At 44.0% G+C, this 21,297-nt stretch overlaps 1 protein-coding gene across 4 annotated transcripts in view; it reads left to right on the top strand.

Annotated features, from left to right (window-relative positions):
* epc2 (enhancer of polycomb homolog 2 (Drosophila)) overlaps nucleotides 1-21,297 on the top strand; it is an 85,899-nt gene that overhangs the window by 25,351 nt on the left and 39,251 nt on the right. For 3 of the 4 annotated variants that reach the window (XM_070875340.1, XM_070875339.1, XM_070875342.1), the window contains exons 2-3: nucleotides 16,568-16,727; nucleotides 17,750-17,895. In XM_070875340.1, the coding sequence (XP_070731441.1) occupies nucleotides 16,568-16,727; nucleotides 17,750-17,895 (306 nt within the window). Of the gene's footprint in view, nucleotides 1-14,551; nucleotides 14,677-16,567; nucleotides 16,728-17,749; nucleotides 17,896-21,297 lie in introns of all 4 variants that reach the window. The other variant, XM_070875341.1, reaches the window with a different exon arrangement.

Genomic DNA, 21,297 nt, shown 5'->3' with positions numbered 1-21,297 from the left:
CTGTCTTCCTAAGGTCTGTATATCTATATTCCCCAAGTGTGCTCCGTTACTTTTAAAGTTTTATTGTGTGTATGATCCTTTCCTTATTCTTCCTCCCAAAATTTATTGCCTTATATGATGCATTTCTCTATATTAAATTTTATCTGGCCTCTATCTGCAATCTACTAACTTGTACATGCCCTCCTGAAGTTGCTTACAGTCCTCTTCACATAATGTACCCAAGTTCAGATCATTTATATTAATCTGCCGTAGCATTTTGCAAGAGGAAATAGTGTGGTGTTCAGGCATTGGAGAGTGAAAGAACATTGGGTCCAGGATGCACCGATCATTCAGTACCCATTTTAGAGTCATATGTCCTCTCCTTGGGCCAAAATTTGGCGCACTCTCGTGAGATGCGCTGACTTCCTAGCCTCAAACCGGCGCCAAAATTTGTCCCCGGATTCTAGCCGCTCTGTTGACTCTCCTGGGGGTGGCACGGCGGCATAGCTATTCCATTGGGGGGCTGGGTGGGGAGGGGGGCGAGCGGCGAGCGAGGGCCCTGCGCGTGAAAGAGTGCTGGCAGCTGTCCGCATGCGCATTAGCGTGTTCGCGCATGTGCAGTAGCTCCTACTGATGATGCGTGCTGCAGCGTGGGACCTGATGCATCCCGCCCCTATCCCGGGCCAAGTGGCCTGCCGCACAGGCCGGTCCACTGCCTTCCCGGGCTAAGGCTACAAACAAGTTGGCACGTGTTTTGATCGGGGGAGGGGGGGGGGCGGAGCAGAGGAGAGAGTTTTGAGAGTGTGGGGGGGGGGGGGGGGGGGAGGGAGGGGGAGGAGAGTTTTGATGGGGGGGAGGGAGGGAAGAGAGTTTTGATGGGGGGTGGAGGGAGGGAAGAGGGTTTTGATGGGGGGGGGGGGAGGGAAGAGAGTTTTGATTTGATGGAAGGAGGGAGGAGAGTTTTAATTTGATGGATGGAGGGAGGGAGGGAGGAGAGTTTTGATGGGGGGAGGGAGGGAGGAGAGTTTTGATGGGGGCAGGGAGGGAGGAGAGTTATGATGGGAGGGAGGGAAGGAGAGTTTTGATGGGGGGAGGGAGGGGGGGTGGAGGGAGGAGAGTTTTGATTGGGGGGGGGAGGGGGGATGGAGGGAGGAGAGTTTTGATTGGGGGGGGGAGGGGGGATGGAGGGAGGAGAGTTTTGCTTAGGGGGGTGGGGGGATGGAGAGAGGAGAGTTATGTTGGGGGGAGGGAGGGAGGAGAGTTATGTTGGGGGGAGGGAGGGAGGAGAGTTTTGATGGGGGGAGGGAGGGAGGAGAGTTTTGATAGGAGGAGGGAGGGAGGAGAGTTTTGATGGGGGAGGGAGGAGAGTTTTGATGGGGGAGGGAGGATGGAGGGAGGAGAGATTTGATGGGGGAGGGGGGATGGAGGGAGGAGAGATTTGATGGGGGAGGGGGAATGGAGGGAGGTGAGTTTTGATGGGGGAGGGGGGATAGAGGGAGGAGAGTTTTGATTGGGGGGGAGGGGGATGGAGGGAGGAGAGTTTTGATGGGGGAGGGGGGATGGAGGGAGGAGAGTTTTGATTGGGGGGGAGGGTAATGGAGGGAGGAGAGTTTTGATTGGGGGGAGGGAGGGAGGAGAGTTTTGATGGAGGGAGGGAGGAGAGTTTTGATGGAGGGAGGGAGGAGAGTTTTGATGGAGGGAGGGAGGAGAGTTTTGATGGAGGGAGGGAGGAGAGTTTTGATGGAGGGAGGGAGGGGAGTTTTGATGGGGGAGGAGGGAGGGAGGAGCGTTTTGATGGGGGAGGAGGGAGGGAGGAGCATTTTGATGGAGGGAGGAGAGTTTTGATGGAGGGAGGAGAGTTTTGATGGGGGAGGGAGGATGGAGGGAGAAGAGATTTGATGGGGAGGGGGGATGGAGCGAGGAGAGCTTTGATGGGGGAGGGGGGATGGAGGGAGGAGAGCTTTGATGGGGGAGGGGGGATGGAGGGAGGAGAGCTTTGATTGGGGGGGAGGGGGATGGAGGGAGGAGAGTTTTGATTGGGGGTAGAGGGTAATGGAGGGAGGAGAGTTTTGATTGGGGGGGAGAGAGGGAGGAGAGTTTTGATGGATGGAGGGAGGGAGGAGAGTTTTGATGGGGGGAGGGAGGGAGGAGAGTTTTGATTGGGGGGAGGGAGGAGAGTTTTGATTGGGGGGAGGGAGGGAGGAGAGTTTTGATCGGGGGGGAGTTGTGATAACTGTGTAGCCAGTAATTTTAATGAGCTTACTCAAGACTTTTCTTAACCCTGTTGATGAAAATACTTTCCTACATAAGAATTATGAACAGGAGGTACTTTTATTTTTTTTTTGGATATGTTGAAAAAATTATCTAAATATGTTTTGTCTCTTTACTGCTTTTATTTTTGTAGTTTAAGTGTCCATGAGTGCTTCTATTGTATAGTAAATTAACTTTGCGAAGTTTGTCATATGTCACAAGCGGCCACATACGCTGGCCTAAGTTAGTTTGGAGTAACTATTATCTGGCCAAAGTGGCCTAAATGGCCAAAACGGGCATGGGTGGCTGGTAATGCCCCCTTTTGGGGAAAAAAACGAAACAAAAAAAAATCCTTACTAACTCACTTACACTGGCGCAAATTAAATGTGCAGAATGGGGATTTTTAAGATACTCCAGAAATCTTAAATTGCTCCCAAAAAAACGAAGCAACTCCTGGGCAATTTTGAGCCCCTTATTTTTATAATTTATCATAAATATAGTAAACAGTGAGGAGGGTAGTACCAGACTTCAGGAGGACATGGACTGACTGGTGAAATGGGCAGACGTATGGTAGATTTATTTTAATGCAGAGAAGTGATGTATTTTGGAAAGACGAATGAGCAGAGGCAACATCAACTAAATGGTACAATTTAAAGGGGGTGCAGGGAAAGAGTCCTGGGGATGGATGTACACAAATCTTTGAAGATGGCTTGACAAGTTGAGACAGCTTTTTTTTTCTAAACATGCATATGGGACCCTTGGCTTTATAGAGGCATAGAGTAGAGTATAAAAGCAAGGACGTTGTGCTAAACCTTTATAAATCCCAAGTTAGGCATCAGCTGGATTATTGTGTCCAATTCTGGGCACCACACTTTAGGAAGGATGTCAATGCCTTGGAGAGAGTGCAAATAAGATTTACTAGAATGATTACCGGGGATAAGGGACTTCAGTTATATGGAGACACTAAAGAAGTTGTGATTGTTCTCCTTAGAGCAGAGAATGTTAAGAGAAGATACAATAGAGGTATTCAGAATTATATTGGGTTTTATAGATGGGGGGGTGGGGCGGTGGGGGGGGGGGAGGAACTATTTCCATTGGCAGAAGGGTTGGTAACCAGAGGGCACAGATTCAAGGTAATTGGCAAAAGAACCAGAGGGGTGACTAGGAGAAATGTTTTTAAGCAGTGAGTTGTTATGATTTGGAATGCCTTGCATGAAAGGACGGTGAAAGCAGATTCAATAGTAACTTTCAAAAGGAATTGGATAAATACTTGAAAAGGAAAAAAATTGTAGGGCTATAGCAGGGCAGTGGGACTAACTGTCCCATTTTAAACTGCTCATTTCAAGGATGAGGTGCATTACACTATTTGAAAAAGGCACACACCGAACTACTTTAATCCCCCTTTACTATCTTCCTTCCCAGTACTGATTCATATTTATAATTTGACAACAGTAAAATGAAGTTTCACTATGATTATCTTGGGTTAAGTTCTCCCAACGATAAAGGCCCTGAATGGCTTTCAAGGAACCACCACAGGCATGATGCACCAAATGCAAACAAAAAATAGGTGCAGGAGTAGGCCATTCGGCCCTTCGAGCCTGCACCACCATTCAATAAGATCATGGCTGATCATTCCCTCAGTACCCCTTTCTTGCTTTCTCTCCATACCCCTTGATCTCTTTAGCCGTAAGGGCCATATCTAACTCCCTCTTGAATATTTCCAATGAACTGGCATCAACAACTCTCTGCGGCAGGGAATTCCACAGGTTAACAACTCTGAGTGAAGATGTTTCTCCTCATCTCAGTCCTAAATGGCCTACCCCTTATCCTAATACTATGTCCCCTGGTTCTGGACTTCCCCAACATCGGGAACATTCTTCCCGCATCGAACCTGTCCAGTCCCGTCAGAATCTTATACGTTTCTATGAGATCCCCTCTCATCCTTCTACAGGCCCAGTTGATCCAATCTCTCCTCATATGTCAGTCCAGTCATCCCTGGAATCAGTCTGGTGAACCTTCGCTGCACTCCCTCAATAGCAAGAACGTCCTTTCTCAGAATAGGAGACCAAAACTGAACACACTATTCCAGGTGAGGCCTCACCAAGGCACTGTACAACTGCAGTAAGACCTCCCTGCTCCTATACTCAAATCCCCTAGTTATGAAGGCCAACATACCATTTGCCTCCTTCACCACCTGCTGTACCTGCATGCCAACTTTCAATGACTGATGAACCATGACATCCAGGTCTCGTTGCACCTCCGCTTTTCCTAATCTGCCACCATTCAGATAGTATTCTGCCTTTGTGTTTTTGCCCCCAAAATGGATAACCTCACATGTATCCACATTATACTGCATCTGCCATGCATTTGCCCACTCACCTAACCTGTCCAAGTCACCCTGCAGCCTCTTAGCATCCTCCTCACAGCTCACACCAGTTTCGTGTCACCTGCAAACTTGGAGATATTGCACTCAATTCCTTCATCTAAATCGTTAATGTATGTTGTAAAGAGCTGGGGACCGAAAACTGAGCCCTGCGGCACTTCACTAGTCACTGCCTGCCATTCTGAAAAGGACCCGTTTATCCCGACTCTCTGCTTCCTGTCTGCCAACTAGTTCTCGATCCACATGAGTACATTACCCACAATACCACGTGCTTTGATTTTGCACACCGATCTTTTGTGCGGGAACTTGTCAAAAGCCTTTTGAAAGTCCAAATACACCACATCCACTGGTTCTCCCTTGTCCACTCTGCTCGTTACATCCTTAAAAAATTGCAGAAGATTCGTCAAGCATGATTTCCCTTTCATAAATCCATGCTGACTTGGACCGATCCTGTCACTGCTTTCCAAATGCGCTGCTATTTCATCCTTAATGATTGATTCCAACATTTTCCCCACTACTGATGTCAGGATAACTGGTCTATAATTACCTGTTTTCTCTCCCTCCTTTTTTAAAAAGTGGTGTTACATTAGCTACCCTCCAGTCCATGGGAACTAATCCAAAGTCGATAGACTGTTGGAAAATGATCACCAATGCATCCACTATTTCTAGGGCCACTTCCTTAAGTACTCTGGGATGCAGACTATCAGGCCCCGGGGATTTATTGGCCTTCAATCCCATCAATTTCTCTAACACAATTTCCCGCTTCAGTTCCTCCTTTTCCCTAGACCCACTGTCTCCTAGAACATTTGGAAGGTTATTTGTGTCTTCCTTTGTGAAGACAGAACGGAAGTATTTTTCAATTGGTCTGCCATTTCCTTGTTCCCCATTATAAATTCACCTGAATCCGACTGTAAGGGACCTACGTTTGACTTCACTAATCTTTTTCTCTTCACATATTTATAGAAGCTTTTGCAGTCAGTTCTCTGCAAGATTCCTCTCGTACTCTATTTTCCCTCTCTTAATTAAACCCTTAGTCCTCTGTTGAATTCTAAATTTCTCCCAGTCCTCAGGTTTGTTGCTTTTTCTAGCCAATTTATATGCCTCTTCTTGGTTTTAACACATTCCTTAATTTCCCTTGTAAGCCACGGTTGAGCCACCTTCCCCGTTTTATTTTTACTCCAGACAGGGATGTACAATTGCTGAAGTTCATCCATGTGATCTTTAAATGTTTGCCATTGCTTATCCACTGTCAACCCTTTAAGTATCCTTTGCCAGTCTATTCTAGCCAATTCACACCTCATACCCTCGAAGTTACCACCTATTCTTTAGGTCTATTCTATTTGTTGGACCTCAGCCTTGAGCTGTCTGTAATGCTGCTTTGTGGCTCCCAAGTTGGGTTGTTGCTTAAGGCTCAGAAATGCTCTGGATCTCCTGATCATTCTCATCAAACCAGTCCTGGTGTTTCCTGGTTGAGTGACTGAGCGTCTCTTCGCAGGCACTGCTTAAGGAGGCCTGGAGGGCAGACGAAGCACTGTGGGTATTCTGCGTCTTGGGATCATCAAGGCACGCCAGGTTAGCTATGAGGCGCTGACTGTACCGGGCTCTCTTATCTGAGTCTTTAAGTGCCCGGCATTGACTTTTTTGCGGCACTGCTTCTGTTGCCCCCTCCGCCTTGGGACTATGTTGATAATGACTGATCGGATTAGGCAATGGTCCGTCCAGCAGTCGTCGGCTCCTGTCACGGCGCGCGTGATGTGCACATCCTTGCGATCCCTGCCTCGGACGATGACATAGTTGAGCGGGTGCCAGTATTTTGGAGCGAGGATATTGCCATAATGCCTTGTATTTGTCCCTCTGGTGGAACAAGGTGTTGGTGATGACAAGTTCATGTTCTAGACATTTGATCAGGATTAGGGTACCGTTGAAGTTTGCTTTCCCTACCCCCTCTCTGCCAAGCACGCCTCCCCAGAGGGCTGTGTCTTTGCCGACCCTGACAAAGGTGTAATTACAGCAAGACTGGTTTATATAAGCAGTTTCCATTATGAGTATGAAAAATTAATTTATCATGGGGAAGAATTCGTTGACAGAAATATGCACAGACTTGAGATATTTAATATACATAGAGCAGTTGTTCCAAAAGTGATCCCTAAGGGATAGCACTGTTTAGATCCGAATCTGAAGGATATCCATTGACCTACTCTTGGTTTTTGCTCTCTGAACAAAGTTATCTCCATGCTGCTACACTACATTAATACTGTGTCCCTTAATTTTTTCAACAAATCTCTTGTGGGGCACCTTATTTAATGCCTTTTGAGAATCCATATACACAACATCCACTCCCATTTCTTTTATCAAAGCACTCTTATTAAATTTGCCAAAACTTGACTCTTTTTCAAATCCATGCTGGCTATCCTTAATTAATGTGCATTTTTATAGCTGAATATTACATTACCCATGTTAGGTTGACTGGTTTATAGTTATCCAGTTTAACCCTTTCTCTCTCTTTGAACAGAAATGTTACATTGGCAACATCTAGTTCTGTGGTATAACTTGCTTATCTAAGGCTGTTTAACAAATTGGAGCTGGAGCCTCTGCTATTTCCCCTCTAACTTCCTTCAGTATTTTAGTACATGTGTCATCAGGACCTGATGCCTTTTCCAGTTTTGAGTTCCTCCAATTTTTTTCAGTGCTACTTTATTCCCTATAATTACCCTGATTGTTTAATTTCTACCTCTTGTGTCCTTTCTTTCCCCCTACAACACTCTTGTGTAAAAACTGAGATAAATGTTCATTTTAGTATTTCTGCCATTCCATCATCTTCCATGGAACAATTTCCTTTTGCAGTTCCAATTAACCCTACTCTTTCTTTAACTGTTCTCTACTTTCTATGGTTTATGAAATCCTAACTATTTCTCTTTGTTACCTGACAGTGTTCATGCCTCATGAATAGATGTTCTCCATCCTTGATATTAGCTACTTGCTGCATGTGGGAACGGCAGTTCAACATTGCCACTATTTTGGGGGGAAAAGAACCGGGAATGGTTCAATGGAATGTGGGAACAGAGAAAGTGAGGATGAAAGCCTATGAAAAGGCCATTGTAAAAAGACAAATGAGGTGGAAATGAGATGGAAACTTTGAATATAAAACAAGGTAATTGTGCAAGACATTGATTGGGTCACATTTGGTTTTGGGGCACTATTGTAAAAAAAAAAATTGGAGCCATGTAAAAGATTTGGAATAGATTTCACTAGGATGATAGCCTATATAAGAAGATATATTTATGATGAGAGATTTGGAAAACCAGAGCAGAAAAGGATAACATTCAATTTTTTAAAGCAGTTGATAGGGTAACTAGTGAAAGACTATTGGAATGTGGAATTAGTATCAAGTATAGGACGAAGATAAAACACTTTATTTCACACAAAAGGGTTGATGGAATATGGAATGCATTTCCACAAGTTGATTCATGCAGAGCATTTGAAGGAATTGGATCCATTTTTGAACACAAAAAGGATCAGGAAGACTGGTCACAAAAGTAAAAGCCCATGGAATCCAGGGCAAAGTGGCAAGTTGGATCCAAAATTGGCTCAGGGGCAGGAAGCAAATCATCATCATAGGCAGTCCCTCGAAATCGAGGAAAGACTTGCTTCCACTCTAAAAGTGAGTTCTTCGGTGACTGAACAATCCAATACGGGAATCACAGTCTCTGTCACAGGTGGGACAGACAGTCGTTGAAGCAAAGGGTGGGTGGGACTGGTTTGCCGCACACTCCTTTCGCTGCCTACGCCTGTTTTCTGCATGCTCTCGGTGACTAGACTCGAGGTGCTCAGCGCCCTCCCCAATGCACCTCCTCCACCTAGGGCGGTCTTTGGCCAAGGACTCCCAGGTGTCGGTGGGGATGTTGCATTTTATCAAGGAGGCTTTGAGTGGTGTCCTTGAAACGTTTCCTCTGCCCATCTTGGGCTCGCTTGCCATGTAGGAGTTCTGAGTAGAGCGCTTGCTTTGGGAGTCTTGTGTCAGGCATCTGAATACTGTGGCCCGCCCAATGGAGCTGATCGAGTGTGGTCAGTGCTTCGATGCTGGGGATATTGCCTGATCGAGGACGCTAACGCAGGGTAATGGTTGATGGGTGTATTTGCGACTTGAAGGATGTTTCCAGTGGGGTTCTGCAGGGCTCAGTACTAGGTCCGTTGCTTTTTGTGATGATTAAGAAGTTTGCAGATGATACTAAAATCGGCGCTGTGGTTGATGATGAATACGAAAGCTGAGGACTGCACGAAGATATCAATCAACTGGTCAGGTGGGCGGAACAGTCGCAAATGGAATTTAATCCAGAGAAGAAGTGTAGAGCAACAAAGGGACCTTGGCGTGCATGTCCACAGATCTCTGAAAGCAGCAGGCCAGGTAGATAAGGTGGTTAAGAAGGCATATGGAATGCTTGTCTTTATTTGCCGAGGCATGGAATACAAGAGCAGGAGGGTTATGCTTGACCTGTATGAAACACTGGTTAGGCCACAGCTGGGGTACTGTGTGTAGTTCTGGTCACCGCATTACAGAAAGGACATGATTGCACTGGAGAGGGTACAGAGGAGATTTACGGTGATGTAACTAGCAGAGTGGACAAAGGAGAACCAGTGGATGTGGTGTATTTGGACTTTCAAAAGGCTTTTGACAAGGTCCCGCACAAGAGATTGATGTGCAAAACCAAAGCACATGATATTGGGGGTAATATACTGACGTGGATAGGGAACTGGTTGGCAGACAGGAAGCAGAGAGTCGGGATAAAGGGGTCCTTTTCAGAATGGCAGGCAGTGACTAGTGGAGTGCCGCAGGGCTCAGTGCTGGGACCCCAGCTCTTTACAATATACATTAACGATTTAGATGAGGGAATAGAGTGTAATATCTCCAAGTTTGCGGATGACACTAAACTGGGTGGCGGTGTGAGCTGTGAGGAGGACGCTAAGAGGCTGCAGGGTGACTTGGACAGGTTAGGTGAGTGGGCAAATGCATAGCAGATGCAATATAATGTGGATAAATGTGAGGTTATCCATTTTGGGGGCAAAAACACAAAGGCAGAATATTATCCGAATGGCGGCAGACTAGGAAAAGGGGAGATGCAACGAGACCTGGGTGTCATGGTTCATCAGTCACTGAAACTGGGCACGCAGGTACATCAGGCGGTAAAGAAGGCAAATGGTATGTTGGCCTTCATAGCTAGGGGATTTGAATATAGAAGCAGGGAGATCTTAATGCAGTTGTACAGGGCCTTACTGGAATATTGTGTTCAGTTTTGGTCTCCTAGTCTGAGGAAGGACGTTCTTGCTATTGAGGGAGTGCAGGGAAGGTTCACCAGACTGATTCCAAGGATGGCTGGGCTGTCATATGAGGAGAGGCTGGGTCAATTGGGCCTTTATTCACTGGAGTTTAGAAGGATGAGAGGGGATCTCATAGAAACACAAGATTCTGACGGGACGGGACAGGTTAGATGCGGGAAGAATGTTCCCGATGTTGGGGAAGTCCAGAACCAGGGGACACAGTCTTAGGATAAGGGGTAGGCCATTTAGGACTGAGATGAGGAGAAACTTCTTCACTCAGAGTTGTTAACCTGTGGAATTGCCTGCTGCAGAGTGTTGTTGATGCCAGTTCACTGTATATATTCAAGAGGGAATTAGATATGGCCCTTATGGTTAAGGGGATCAAGGCGTATGGAGAGAAAGCAGGAAAGGGGTACTGAGGGAATGATCAGCCATGATCTTATTGAATGGCGGTGCAGGCTCGAAGGGCCGAATGGCCTAATCCTGCACCTATTTTCTATGATTCTATGTTGCCAAGAATGGAGAATCTAAGCTATGAAGACAGATTCGATAGTCTGGATTTATTTTCATTGGAACAGAGGAGGCTGAGGGGAGACCTCATTGAGGTGTATAAAATTATGAGGGGCCGAGATATAGTGGATAGAAAGGGCCTGTTTCCCTTAGCAGAGGGGTCAACAATCAAGGGGCATAAATTTAAAGTAATTGGTAGAAGGTTTAAAGAGGATTTGAGGCGAAATTTCTTCACGCAGAGTGTTGTGGAGGTCTGGAACTCACTGCCTGAAAGGCTGGTAGAGGCAGAAATCCTCACCATATTTTAAAATTACTTGGACGTGCACCTGAAGTGCTGTAACCTGCAGGGTTACGGACCTAGAGCTGGAAAGTGGGATTAGGCTGAATAGCTTCTTGTTGACCGGCATGAAGGCTCTGTGTCTCATTGCGAGAAACATTCGTAATATGGTGGATGAATTAACTGCGCAGATACCTGTTAACGGATATGATGTAATTGGGATTACAGAGACATGGCTCCAGGGTGAGCAAGGCTGGGAACTCAACATCCAGGGGTATTCAATATTCAGGAAGGATAGACAGAAGGGAAAACGAGTTGGGGTATCATTGCTGGTTAAAGAGGAGATGAAAGCAATAGTAAGGAAGGACATTAGCTTGGATGATGTGGAATCTGTATGGGTAGAGCTGAGGAACACCAAAGGGCAGAAAATGCAAGTGGGATTTGTGTACAGATCACCAAACAGTAGTAGTGAGTTTGATGCAATCCCCAAACAAGAATTTAGGGATGCGTGCAATAAAAATAAAGCAGTTATCATGGGCAACGTTAATCTACATATAGATTGGGCTAACCAAACTGGTAGCAATAAGGTGGAGGAGGATTTCCTGGAGTGTGCAAGGGATGGTTTTCTAGACCAATATGTTGAGGAACCAACTAGAGAGCTGGCCATCCTAGACTGGGCGTTGTTTAATGAGAGGGGTTTTAGCAATCTTGTTGTGCGAGGCCCCTTGCGGAAGAGTGACCATAATATGGTAGAATTCTTTATTAAGATGGAGAGTGATACAATTAATTCAGAGACTCTGGTCCTCAACTTAAAGAAAAGTAACTTTGATGGTATGAGACGTGAATTGGCTAGAATAGACTGGCGAATGATACTTAAAGGATTGACGGTGGATAGGCAATGGCAGACATTTAAAGATCACATGGATGAACTTCAACAAGTGTACATCCCTGTCTTGCATAAAAATAAAACGGGGAGGGTTGCTCAACCATGGCTGACAAGGGAAATTAAGGATGGTGTTAAATCTAAGGAAGAGGCATATAAATTGGTCAGAAAAAGCAGCAAACCTGAGGACTGGGAGAAATTTAGAAGCCAGCAGAGGGGGGAAATAGAGTAAGAGAATAAGCTTGCTGGGAACATAAAAACTGACTGTAAAAGCTTCTATAGATATGTGAAGAGAAAAAGATTAGTGAAGACAAACGTAGGTCCCTTGCAGTCAGAATCAGGTGAATTTATAACTGGGAACAAAGAAATGGCAGATGAATTGAACACATACTTTGGTCTGTCTTCACTAAGGAAGACACAAATAACTTTCCAGAAATACTAGGGGAGGGAGGGTCGAGCAAGAAGGAGGAACTGAAGGAAATCCTTATTAGTCAGGAAATTGTGTTTGGGAAATTGATGGGATTGAAGGCCAATAAATCGCCAGGGCCTGATAGTCTGCATCCCAGAGTACTTAAGGAAGTGGCCCTAGAAATAGTGGATGCATTGGTGATCATTTTCCAACAGTCTATCTGGATCAGTTCCTATGGACTGGAGGGTAGCTATAATGTAACCACTTTTTTTAAAAAAGGAGGGAGAGAGAAAACAGGTAATTATAGACCGGTTAGCCTGACATCGGTAGTGGGGAAAATGTTGGAATCAATTATTAAAGATGTAATAGCAGCGCATTTGGAACGAAGTGACAGGATCGGTCCAAGTCAGAGATTAGTGTGCAAAATTAAAGCATGTGGTATTGGGGGTATTGTATTGATGTGGATAGAGAACTGGTTGACAGACAGGAAGTAAAGAGTAGGAATAAACGGGTCCTTTTCAGAATGGCAGGCAGTGACTAGTGGGGTGCCACGTGGTTCAGTGCTAGGACCCCAGCTATTTATAATATACATTCATGATTTAGATGAAGGAATTGAATGTAATATCTCCAAGTTTGCAGATGACACTAAACTGAGTGGCAATGTGAGCTGTGAGGAGGATGCTAAGAGGCTGCAGGGTGACTTGGACAGGTTAGGTGAGCGAGCAAATGCATGGCAGATGCAGTATAACGTAGATAAGTGTGAGGTTATCCACTTTGATGGTAAAAACAGGAAGGCAGAATGTTATCTGAATGGTGACAGATTAGGAAAAGGGGAGGTGCATCGAGACCTTGGTACATCAGTCATTGAAAGTTGGCATGAAAGTACAGCAGGTGGTGAAGGCAAAAAGCATGTTGGTCTTCATAGCGTAGAGGATTTGAGTATAAGAGCAAGGAAGTCTTACTGCAGTTGTACAGGGCCTTGGTGAGGCCACACCTTGAACATTGTGTACATTTTTGGTCTCCAAATCTGAGGAAGGACATGCATGCTATTGAGGGAGTGCAGCAAAGGTTCACCAGACTGATTCCCGGGATGGCAGGACTGACATATGAGGAAAGATGAATCGACTAGGCTTATATTCACTGGAATTTAGAAGAATGAGGGGGGATCTCATGGGAACATATAAAATTCTGACGGGATTGGACAGGTTAGATGCAGGAAGAATGTTCCCGATGTTGGGGAAGTCCAGAACCAGGGGTCACAGTCTAAGGATAAGGGGTAAGCCATTTATGACCGAGATGAGGAGAAACTTCTTCACTCAGAGAATTGTAAACCTGTGGAATTCTCTACCACAGAAAGTTGTTGAGGCCAGTTCGTTAGATATATTCAAAAGGGATTTAAGATGTGGCCCTTCCGGCTAAATGGATCAAGGGGTATGGAGAGAAAACAGGAATGGGATACTGAGGTTGCATGATCAGCCATGATCATATTGAATGGTGGTGCAGACTTGAAGGGCCGAATGGCCTACTTTTGCACCTATTTTCTATGTTTCTATGGACACGCTGGGCCCAAATGGCCTCCTTCCGTGCTGTAAACTTCTATGATTCTATTGTTGGAGCGAAGATACTTTTGGTATGGTGTTAGCACAGGCGTACTGAATCACGTGGCCACCTGTCATGCACATCCCAAATAATAGTCAACTTCGTTTGTTATGGCTTAAACTGTAGAAAATGTTGGAAAAAATGAAATTGTCTGGTTGTCACATGACATGGATTGTCACGGTACACTTATTAGAATATTGTAGTTTTGCAGGAGCAGGGTTAAAAACTTACAAATCCCACAATGTGGCTCTCATTTGCAAATGTATGTAGGGCAAACTCTGTCACATTTTTTCTGTTGCACTTTTCTGACTGAGCAACAAAACAAATGATCAGCTATCTGTGTATATACTCGGGCCCCCCCCCAAATCCCCCACCCATCCTTCTCTACCTGGTTGTCATGTTAAGAGTTGTAGTGCACTCTGTGGTTTTATAATTCTGCAAGAGAAAAATGAAAATTACAGTTTCTGTGATCTGTTTTTCTCTTACCCCCTCTCCCCTGCTCTTCTCTCGCTTTTCTCCCTCTTTTTTTCTTGCTCACTTCTCTCTCATGCTCTTGCTCTCTCGCTTTCTCCCTATAACATCTCTAAAACCCAAGAGTGAGGTGAAATTTCCAACTTATGCCCCTTTTGTAAACTTTTGTAGCCAAACCTTTTGTAGGCATTTTTTAACAAATGATCAAATATGGGCCAGTCTAGTATTTATAAATAGGTACATTGACCTGAGTGAAAAGAGAAAATGTTCGCAGTAACATATCTTGTGAGTAAATATCTTAAATTTAGTTTGGGCAATGGAGGTATGTGATGCTTCTGAGGCCACACTCCGAATGACCTCTTTGGAAGGTGTGATGCTGCAGATGTGCATTAGATGCAAAACTTTTACAACCTCACATACTTGCGCTGCCACCTTTTTAATCATTCACTTTGCCTGTTTACTTCCCATTTACAGGGCTGCTCAGTTTATATTATAAAAGGCAATTATGTGGGACCTTTTGCTGCTCTGGTGCTTTGAGCTGCTTTCAAGCCAATCCCTTCACAGCACACAAGAGCTAGGAAACACCTTTCAAATTGCAGGTACAGTTGAAACCCAATAATTCAGACACCCTGTTAAAGTTGTCCTGTTTGCAAACTACTGCCATTAAGCAAAGATACAGATGATTTAGACACAGTGCAGTTTACTGGAGATGGAAGATGTGACATTATGCTGTGGGGGATGGTAGCTGGGAAGACATCACATGACATGTAAAGCATTTCTGTAAATATTTGCCAAATTAAACATTGGAACAGTATTACGCAACCAGTAGTTTACTTGCGTAAAAATCACAACTCTCTCCTGCAATCAAAAGCATTTTCATACCTTCTAAAGAGAACCAGCTGTAAATTTCAGATGATGTAGTTCCACAATAAATCTGATTGGTTTTTGATAGTATATTGCCGACGGTGTGTCAGCAATTCCTGTACCTTGGGTCACTATATTAACATTAGAGGACTTTTTTTTAAAAAGAGTACTTGGCTAAGGCTTCAATTGAACTAGAAAGTAAAAGAACTTGCATTTGTGTAGAACCGTTCACGACCATAAGATGTCCCAAAACGCTTCACAGCCAATTAAGTAGTTTTGAAGTACCGTCACTGTTGTGATGAAGAGAAACAAGGCAGTCAGTTTGCACACAAGAGTCTCACTAACAGCAATGAGCCAAATGACCAAATAATTGTAATATTGGTTCATGGAATAAATGTTAGTCAGGGAAATCTTCCCTGCTCTTTGAATAGTGCCGTTGGATCTTTTATGGCGATGTGAAAGGTAGGCTCTGTTGCCTGTTTTTCAGTGCAAACGCCTTGGTTCTTTCCAATTGGCTGCAATCCAGTTGAATCACAGGAAGTACCCCTTCACTTTAGCTTCATCTCTGAAAAATGTTCCAACGGGTTACATTACTGCTCCCTTCAGCAGCCTGATTTGGCCTACTCCCCATGCTTTCTTCAGCAGCCTAACTCAATTCACCCAGTTATTCTCTGCTTGTCTCAATCTGTCAGGAGCCCTCTAAAAAATCTGGCCTGTCTGGAATCATTCTTTGACCAGCTCTCCGAGTGCTTCACAGTAACTGCCTCCCCCCAGCCCCTATCCTATCTGCCAGCTGGTACTAGTCCTTCACAGTCTTCTGCACCATCGACCCCCTAAAACAGTTCCTAATAATACAAATCAGACAGACACTAAGTACTAAAAAAAAATCAATAAATCAGCTGATGGAATGTTCTGCCCTATTTTTATAGTCTAGGCCAGCTGTTGAGTTGGTGGTAAATTTGTATATTGTGTGTTTCAGAACTCCAACTCTGCCACATTTCAGTAATGGAAGGTGTACACAAACATGATATTGCCATAAGAAAATAATTATGGCAGGGTAATCTGGCTGGCTTGAGCCAAGGAGGACAGTGTTCATGCCATTTGCCACCACTCTTCTGCCAGCTGAGCAATATAAAAATGCAACTTAAAAGTTCCTGTGTCTCAAATTTCAGAAATATTTATTGTGTTGCAAGTATATATTGGAAAATTTGCCTTTTTCTTTTCCAGATTTGCTTTCCTCTTCTGAGGGTGACTTGTGTTGGGATATGTTAATACAGACTTTGCAATCCTTTCAGTAGTTTTCACAAGTGGCCATTCTTCATGTATGTGCCTAGAAGTTGAATGTTAGCTAGCTGTTCTACAGTGGGGCATCAGAGTAAGCTAAATTCTGCCCATACCAAATTTCCACATATACTCTTTCCAGAAGAAAGTGAACTTGACCTTTTTACCTGCTCTGCTTTCGTAGCTAGGAAATGCATGTCAATTGTAGTGTCCTAGTTGAGATCGGCCAGGGATTACACTTGTTGTCTCCTGAGTTTATATAGTTTTGCACCATACAGCCATTGGGGAAAGTCTAAATTTACCTTTTTAATGTTGCTTTAATGTAGTTTTCCTCTATTCTTTCAGGAACATCATTTGCAGAGAGCTATTTCAGCCCAGCAGGTCTTCAGAGAAAAAAGGGAGAATATGGTTATTCCAGTGCCTGAGGCAGAGAGTAATGTCTCTTACTATGATCGTCTATACAGGGGAGAATTCAAAGTTCCCAAACAGCTCATTCACATTCAGCGTAAGTTGCTCACCGTCTGATTATTCTTTGACTGACTTGGGGCTTCTTCACCAGCACTTTTTGTTAATTTGGGACCATTTTAAGATGATTGTAATTTGGAGGAAACATTTTTTCCATTGATCACAAATGCTTTAAAACTGTATTCTTTCCTATTTTATTAAACCTTTTTAAATTCATGATTTTGTTCATTTCCTTTAATATATTCCGGAATGTATATTTGAAAATGAAACACAAATGTACTGATTTTTGCTGGGGGCTGAATTGCCTGAAACTTCTAATTAAATTGCTCAACTTGGATATTTAGCTCTTAGACTGTAGTTCATTGAAGTTTTTTGTTAAGATGTTAAATTTAATTTTGAAGCTATGCAGAAAAAATGTAGTAGGCAAAGCTAAGAATGAGGAGCGTGGCTGTTTCTTCTTTGGGAAGAACAAGAAGTTTTATTCACTAGCCCTTTACGATAATATAGATTCAAACATCGAATTGTGGGACTCTCAAAAAGACACTGCACAAGGTTTCAATAGTTTCCAAGAGCTTTGTATCTCTGCACATGTGACTGAAAAGGCCCACTGCAGTGCAATTTCACATTGGAAAATCCGAAGTCGCTCAGTGATTTTTTTTGGCACAGATCAATTGTCTGAGTAAGAACATAAGAAATAGGAGCAGGAGTAGGCCATACAGTCCTTTGAGCCTGCTCTGCCATTTAATACGATCATGGCTGATCCGATCATGGACTTGGGTCCATTTCCCTGCCCGCTCCCCATAGCCCTTTATTCCCTTAAGAAACTGGTATGTTTGATTTAAATGTTATTTTTAAATCTTTATCTGACTTGCAAACAGAAGGAAATTGATTTTAATTTGCATATTCATGAAATTGGAAGGTTTGCTTAAATATTAAATTGTTAGCAATAAATGTTATTATTGTGATGAATGTGCTAATAAAATTAAAACTGATTTTTAAAGCTTTGCTTTAAATTGTATGCCGTTTTATATTTAAAAAAATAAATTCTACTTATGTTTATAGCTTTTAATCTGGATAGTGAACAGCCAGATTATGACATGGACTCTGAAGATGAGATCTTATTCAATCGTCTGAATAGAAAGCTGGAGATTAAACCATTGCAATTTGAAGAGATGTTTGACCGACTGGAAAAGGCTAGTGGAAATCAGGTACTGTGCTGTTTGTTGTTGTACTATATACCAATAACAACAAGTTCTAGTTTCTGTATTCCATCTTATACATACATTTTTAAAGTTTAAATTATTTGGGGCCATGTCACACTGATGGCTAACTTATCAGCAGGGGATGCACGAGAGTAACTTGGCTGACTTGCCTTAGTTTCATATATTGATGCCAGTTGGATTCAGCTCATTTCTAGGTGCACTAGAGACGAGAACTCACTAATGTGCTCCATTATATAATTCATTTAGAGTACTTGTCATTGTTCTACATTGATTGCATAAATTTATAGATGTGTTTTAGAAAATAAACAAAGTGTTCAAGAAAACTAAATTGGCAGGCCTCGGTTGCACACTGTGAAATCCACTTTTTGGATTGCTCACACTCTCAATTTCTGACTTGGCATATGTTTAGTGAGTTGGTCAGACCGTAGGTAAAGGTTACACAGACAGATAGGGAATGGATGACCAACAGGAAGAGCAGTGGAAGGAAGGTAGTACAGAGGTCCCCTGCGGTCATCCCCCTCCAAAACAGATACTCCGTTTTGAGTATTGTTGGGGGGGTGGCTCATCAGGGGAAGGCAGCAGCAGCCGCCAAGTCCATGGCACCGTGGGTGGCTCTGCTGCACAGCAAGATAGGAAAAAGAGTGGGAGAGCTATAGTGGTAGGGGATTCTACTGTAAGGGGAACAGATAGACGTTTCTGCGGCTGCAGTCGAGACTCCAGGATGGTATGTTGCCTCCCTGGTGCAAGGGTCAAGGATGTCTCGGGAGTGGTTGCAGGACATTTTGGAGCGGGAGGTTGAACAGCCAGTTGTCGTGGTGCATATAGGTACCAACGATATAGGTAAAAAATGGGATGAGGTCCTACAAGATGAATTTAGGGAGCTAGGAGTTAAATTAAAAAGTAGGACCTCAAAGGTAGTAATCTCAGGATTGCTACCAATGCCACGTGCTAGTCAGAGTAGGAACCGCAGGATAGCTCAGATGAATACGTGGCTTGGGGAATGGTGCAGAATGGAGGGATTTAAATTCCTGGTATATTGGAACCGGGTCTGGGGGAGGTGGGACCAGTACAAACCAGACGGTCTGCACCTGGGCAGGACCGGAACCAATGTCCGAGGGGGACTGTTTGCTAGTGCTGTTGGGGAGGAGTTAAACTAATATGGCAGGGGGATGGGAACCTATGCAGGGAGACAGAGGGAAGTAGAATGGGGGCAGAATTAAAAGATAGAGAGAAGAAAAGTAAAAGTTGAAGGTAGAGAAACAAGGCAAAAATCAAAAAGGGCCATATGACAGCAAAATTCCAAAAGGGCAAAGTATGTTAAAAAGACAAGCCTGAAGGCTCTGTGTCTCAATGCGAGTATTCGTAATAAGGTGGATGAATTAACTGCGCAGGCAGCAATTAATGAATATGATATAAATGGCATCACGGAGACATGGCTCCAGGGTGACCAAGGCTGGGAACTCAACATCTAGGGGTATTCAACATTCAGGAAGGATAGATAGAAAGGAAAAGGAGGTGGGGTAGCGTTGCTAGTTAGAGAAAATTAATGCAATAGTAAAGAAGGACATTAGCTTGGATGAGGTGGAATCTGTATGGGTGGAGCTGCGGAATATCAAAGGGCAGAAAACGCTAGTGGGAGTTGTGTACGGACCACCAAACAGTAATAGTAAAGTTGGGGACAGCATCAAACAAGAAATTAGGGACGCGTGCAATAAAGGTACAGCAGTTATCATGGGCAACTTGATACATATCGATTGGGCTAACGAAACTGATAGCAATACGGTGGAGGAGGATTTCCTGGAGTGTATTGGGGATGGTTTTCTAGACCAATATGTCGAGGAACCAACGAGAGGGCTGGCCATCCTAGACTGTGATGCGTAATGAGAAGGGACTAATTAGCAATCTTGTTGTGCGAGGCCCCTTGGGGAAGAGTGACCATAATATGGTAGAATTCTTTATTAAGATGGAGAGTGACACAGTTAATTCAGAGACTAGGGTCCTCAACTTAAGGAAAGGTAACTTCGATGGTATGAGGCTTGAATTGGCTAGAATAGACGGGCGAATGTTACTTAAAGGGTTGACGGTGGATAGGCAATGGCAAACATTTAAAGATCACATGGATGAACTTCAACAATTGTACATCCCTGTCTGGAGTAAAAATAAAACGGGGAAGGTGGCTCAATTGTGGCTAACAAGGGAAATTAAGGATAGTGTTAAATCCAAGGAAGAGACATATAAATTGGCCAGAAAAAGCAGCAAACCTGAGGACTGGGAGAAATTTAGAATTCAGCAGAGGAGGACAAAGGATTTAATAAGGAGGGGGGAAATAGAGAACGAGAGGAAGCTTGCCGGGAACTTAAAAACTGACTGCAAAAGCTTCTATAGATATGTAAAGAGAAAAAGATTAGTGAAGACAAACGTAGGTCCCTTGCAGTCGGATTCAGGTCAATTTATAATGGGAACAAAGAAATGGCAGGCCAGTTGAACAAATACTTTGGTTCTGTCTTCACAAAGGAAGACACAAATAACCTTCCGGAAGTACTAGGGGACTGAGGGTCTATTGACATGGAGGAACTGAAGGATATCCTTATTATGCGGGAAATTGTGTTGGGGAAATTGATGGGATTGAAGACCGCTAAATCCACGGGGCCTGATAGTCTGCATCCCAGAGTGCTTAAGGAAGTGGCCCTAGAAATAGTGGATGCATTGGTGTTCAATTTCCAACAGTCTATTGACTCTGGATCAGTTCCTATGGACTGGAGGGTAGCTAATGTAACACCAATTTTTAAAAAGGGAGGGAGAGAGAAAGCAGGTAATTATAGACCGGTTAGCCTGACATCAGTAGTGGGGAAAGTGTTGGAATGAATTATTAAAGATGAAATAGCAGCGCATTTGGAAAGCAGTGACAGGATCGGTCCAAGTCAGCATGGATTTATGAAAGGGAAATCATGCTTGACAAATCTTCTGGAATTTTTTGAGGATGTAACTAGTAGAGTGGACAGGGGAGAATCAGTGTATGTGGTGTATTTGGACTTTCAAAAGGCTTTTGACAAGGTCCCGCACAAGAAATTGGCGTGCAAAATCAAGGCACATGATATTGGTGGTAATATACTGATGTGGATAGAGAGCTGGTTGGCAGACAGGAAGCAGAGAGTCGGGATAAAAGGGGTCCTTTTCAGAATGGCAGGCAGTGACTAGTGGGGTGCCGCAGGGCTCAGTGCTGGGACCCCAGCTCTTTACAATATACATCAATGATTTAGATGAAGGAATTGAGTGTAATATCTCCAAGTTTGCGGATGACACTAAACTGGGTGGCGGTGTGAGCTGTGAGGAGGACGCTAAGAGGCTGCAGGGTGACTTGGACAGGTTAGGTGAGTGGGCAAATGC

The sequence above is a fragment of the Pristiophorus japonicus genome, chromosome 3 (genome assembly GCF_044704955.1).
Source record: "Pristiophorus japonicus isolate sPriJap1 chromosome 3, sPriJap1.hap1, whole genome shotgun sequence".
In the NCBI taxonomy this organism is placed as follows: Eukaryota; Metazoa; Chordata; class Chondrichthyes; family Pristiophoridae; genus Pristiophorus; species Pristiophorus japonicus.
Note: the sequence above shows the minus strand (reverse complement) of the source record. Positions and strands in the feature narration are given on the sequence as shown.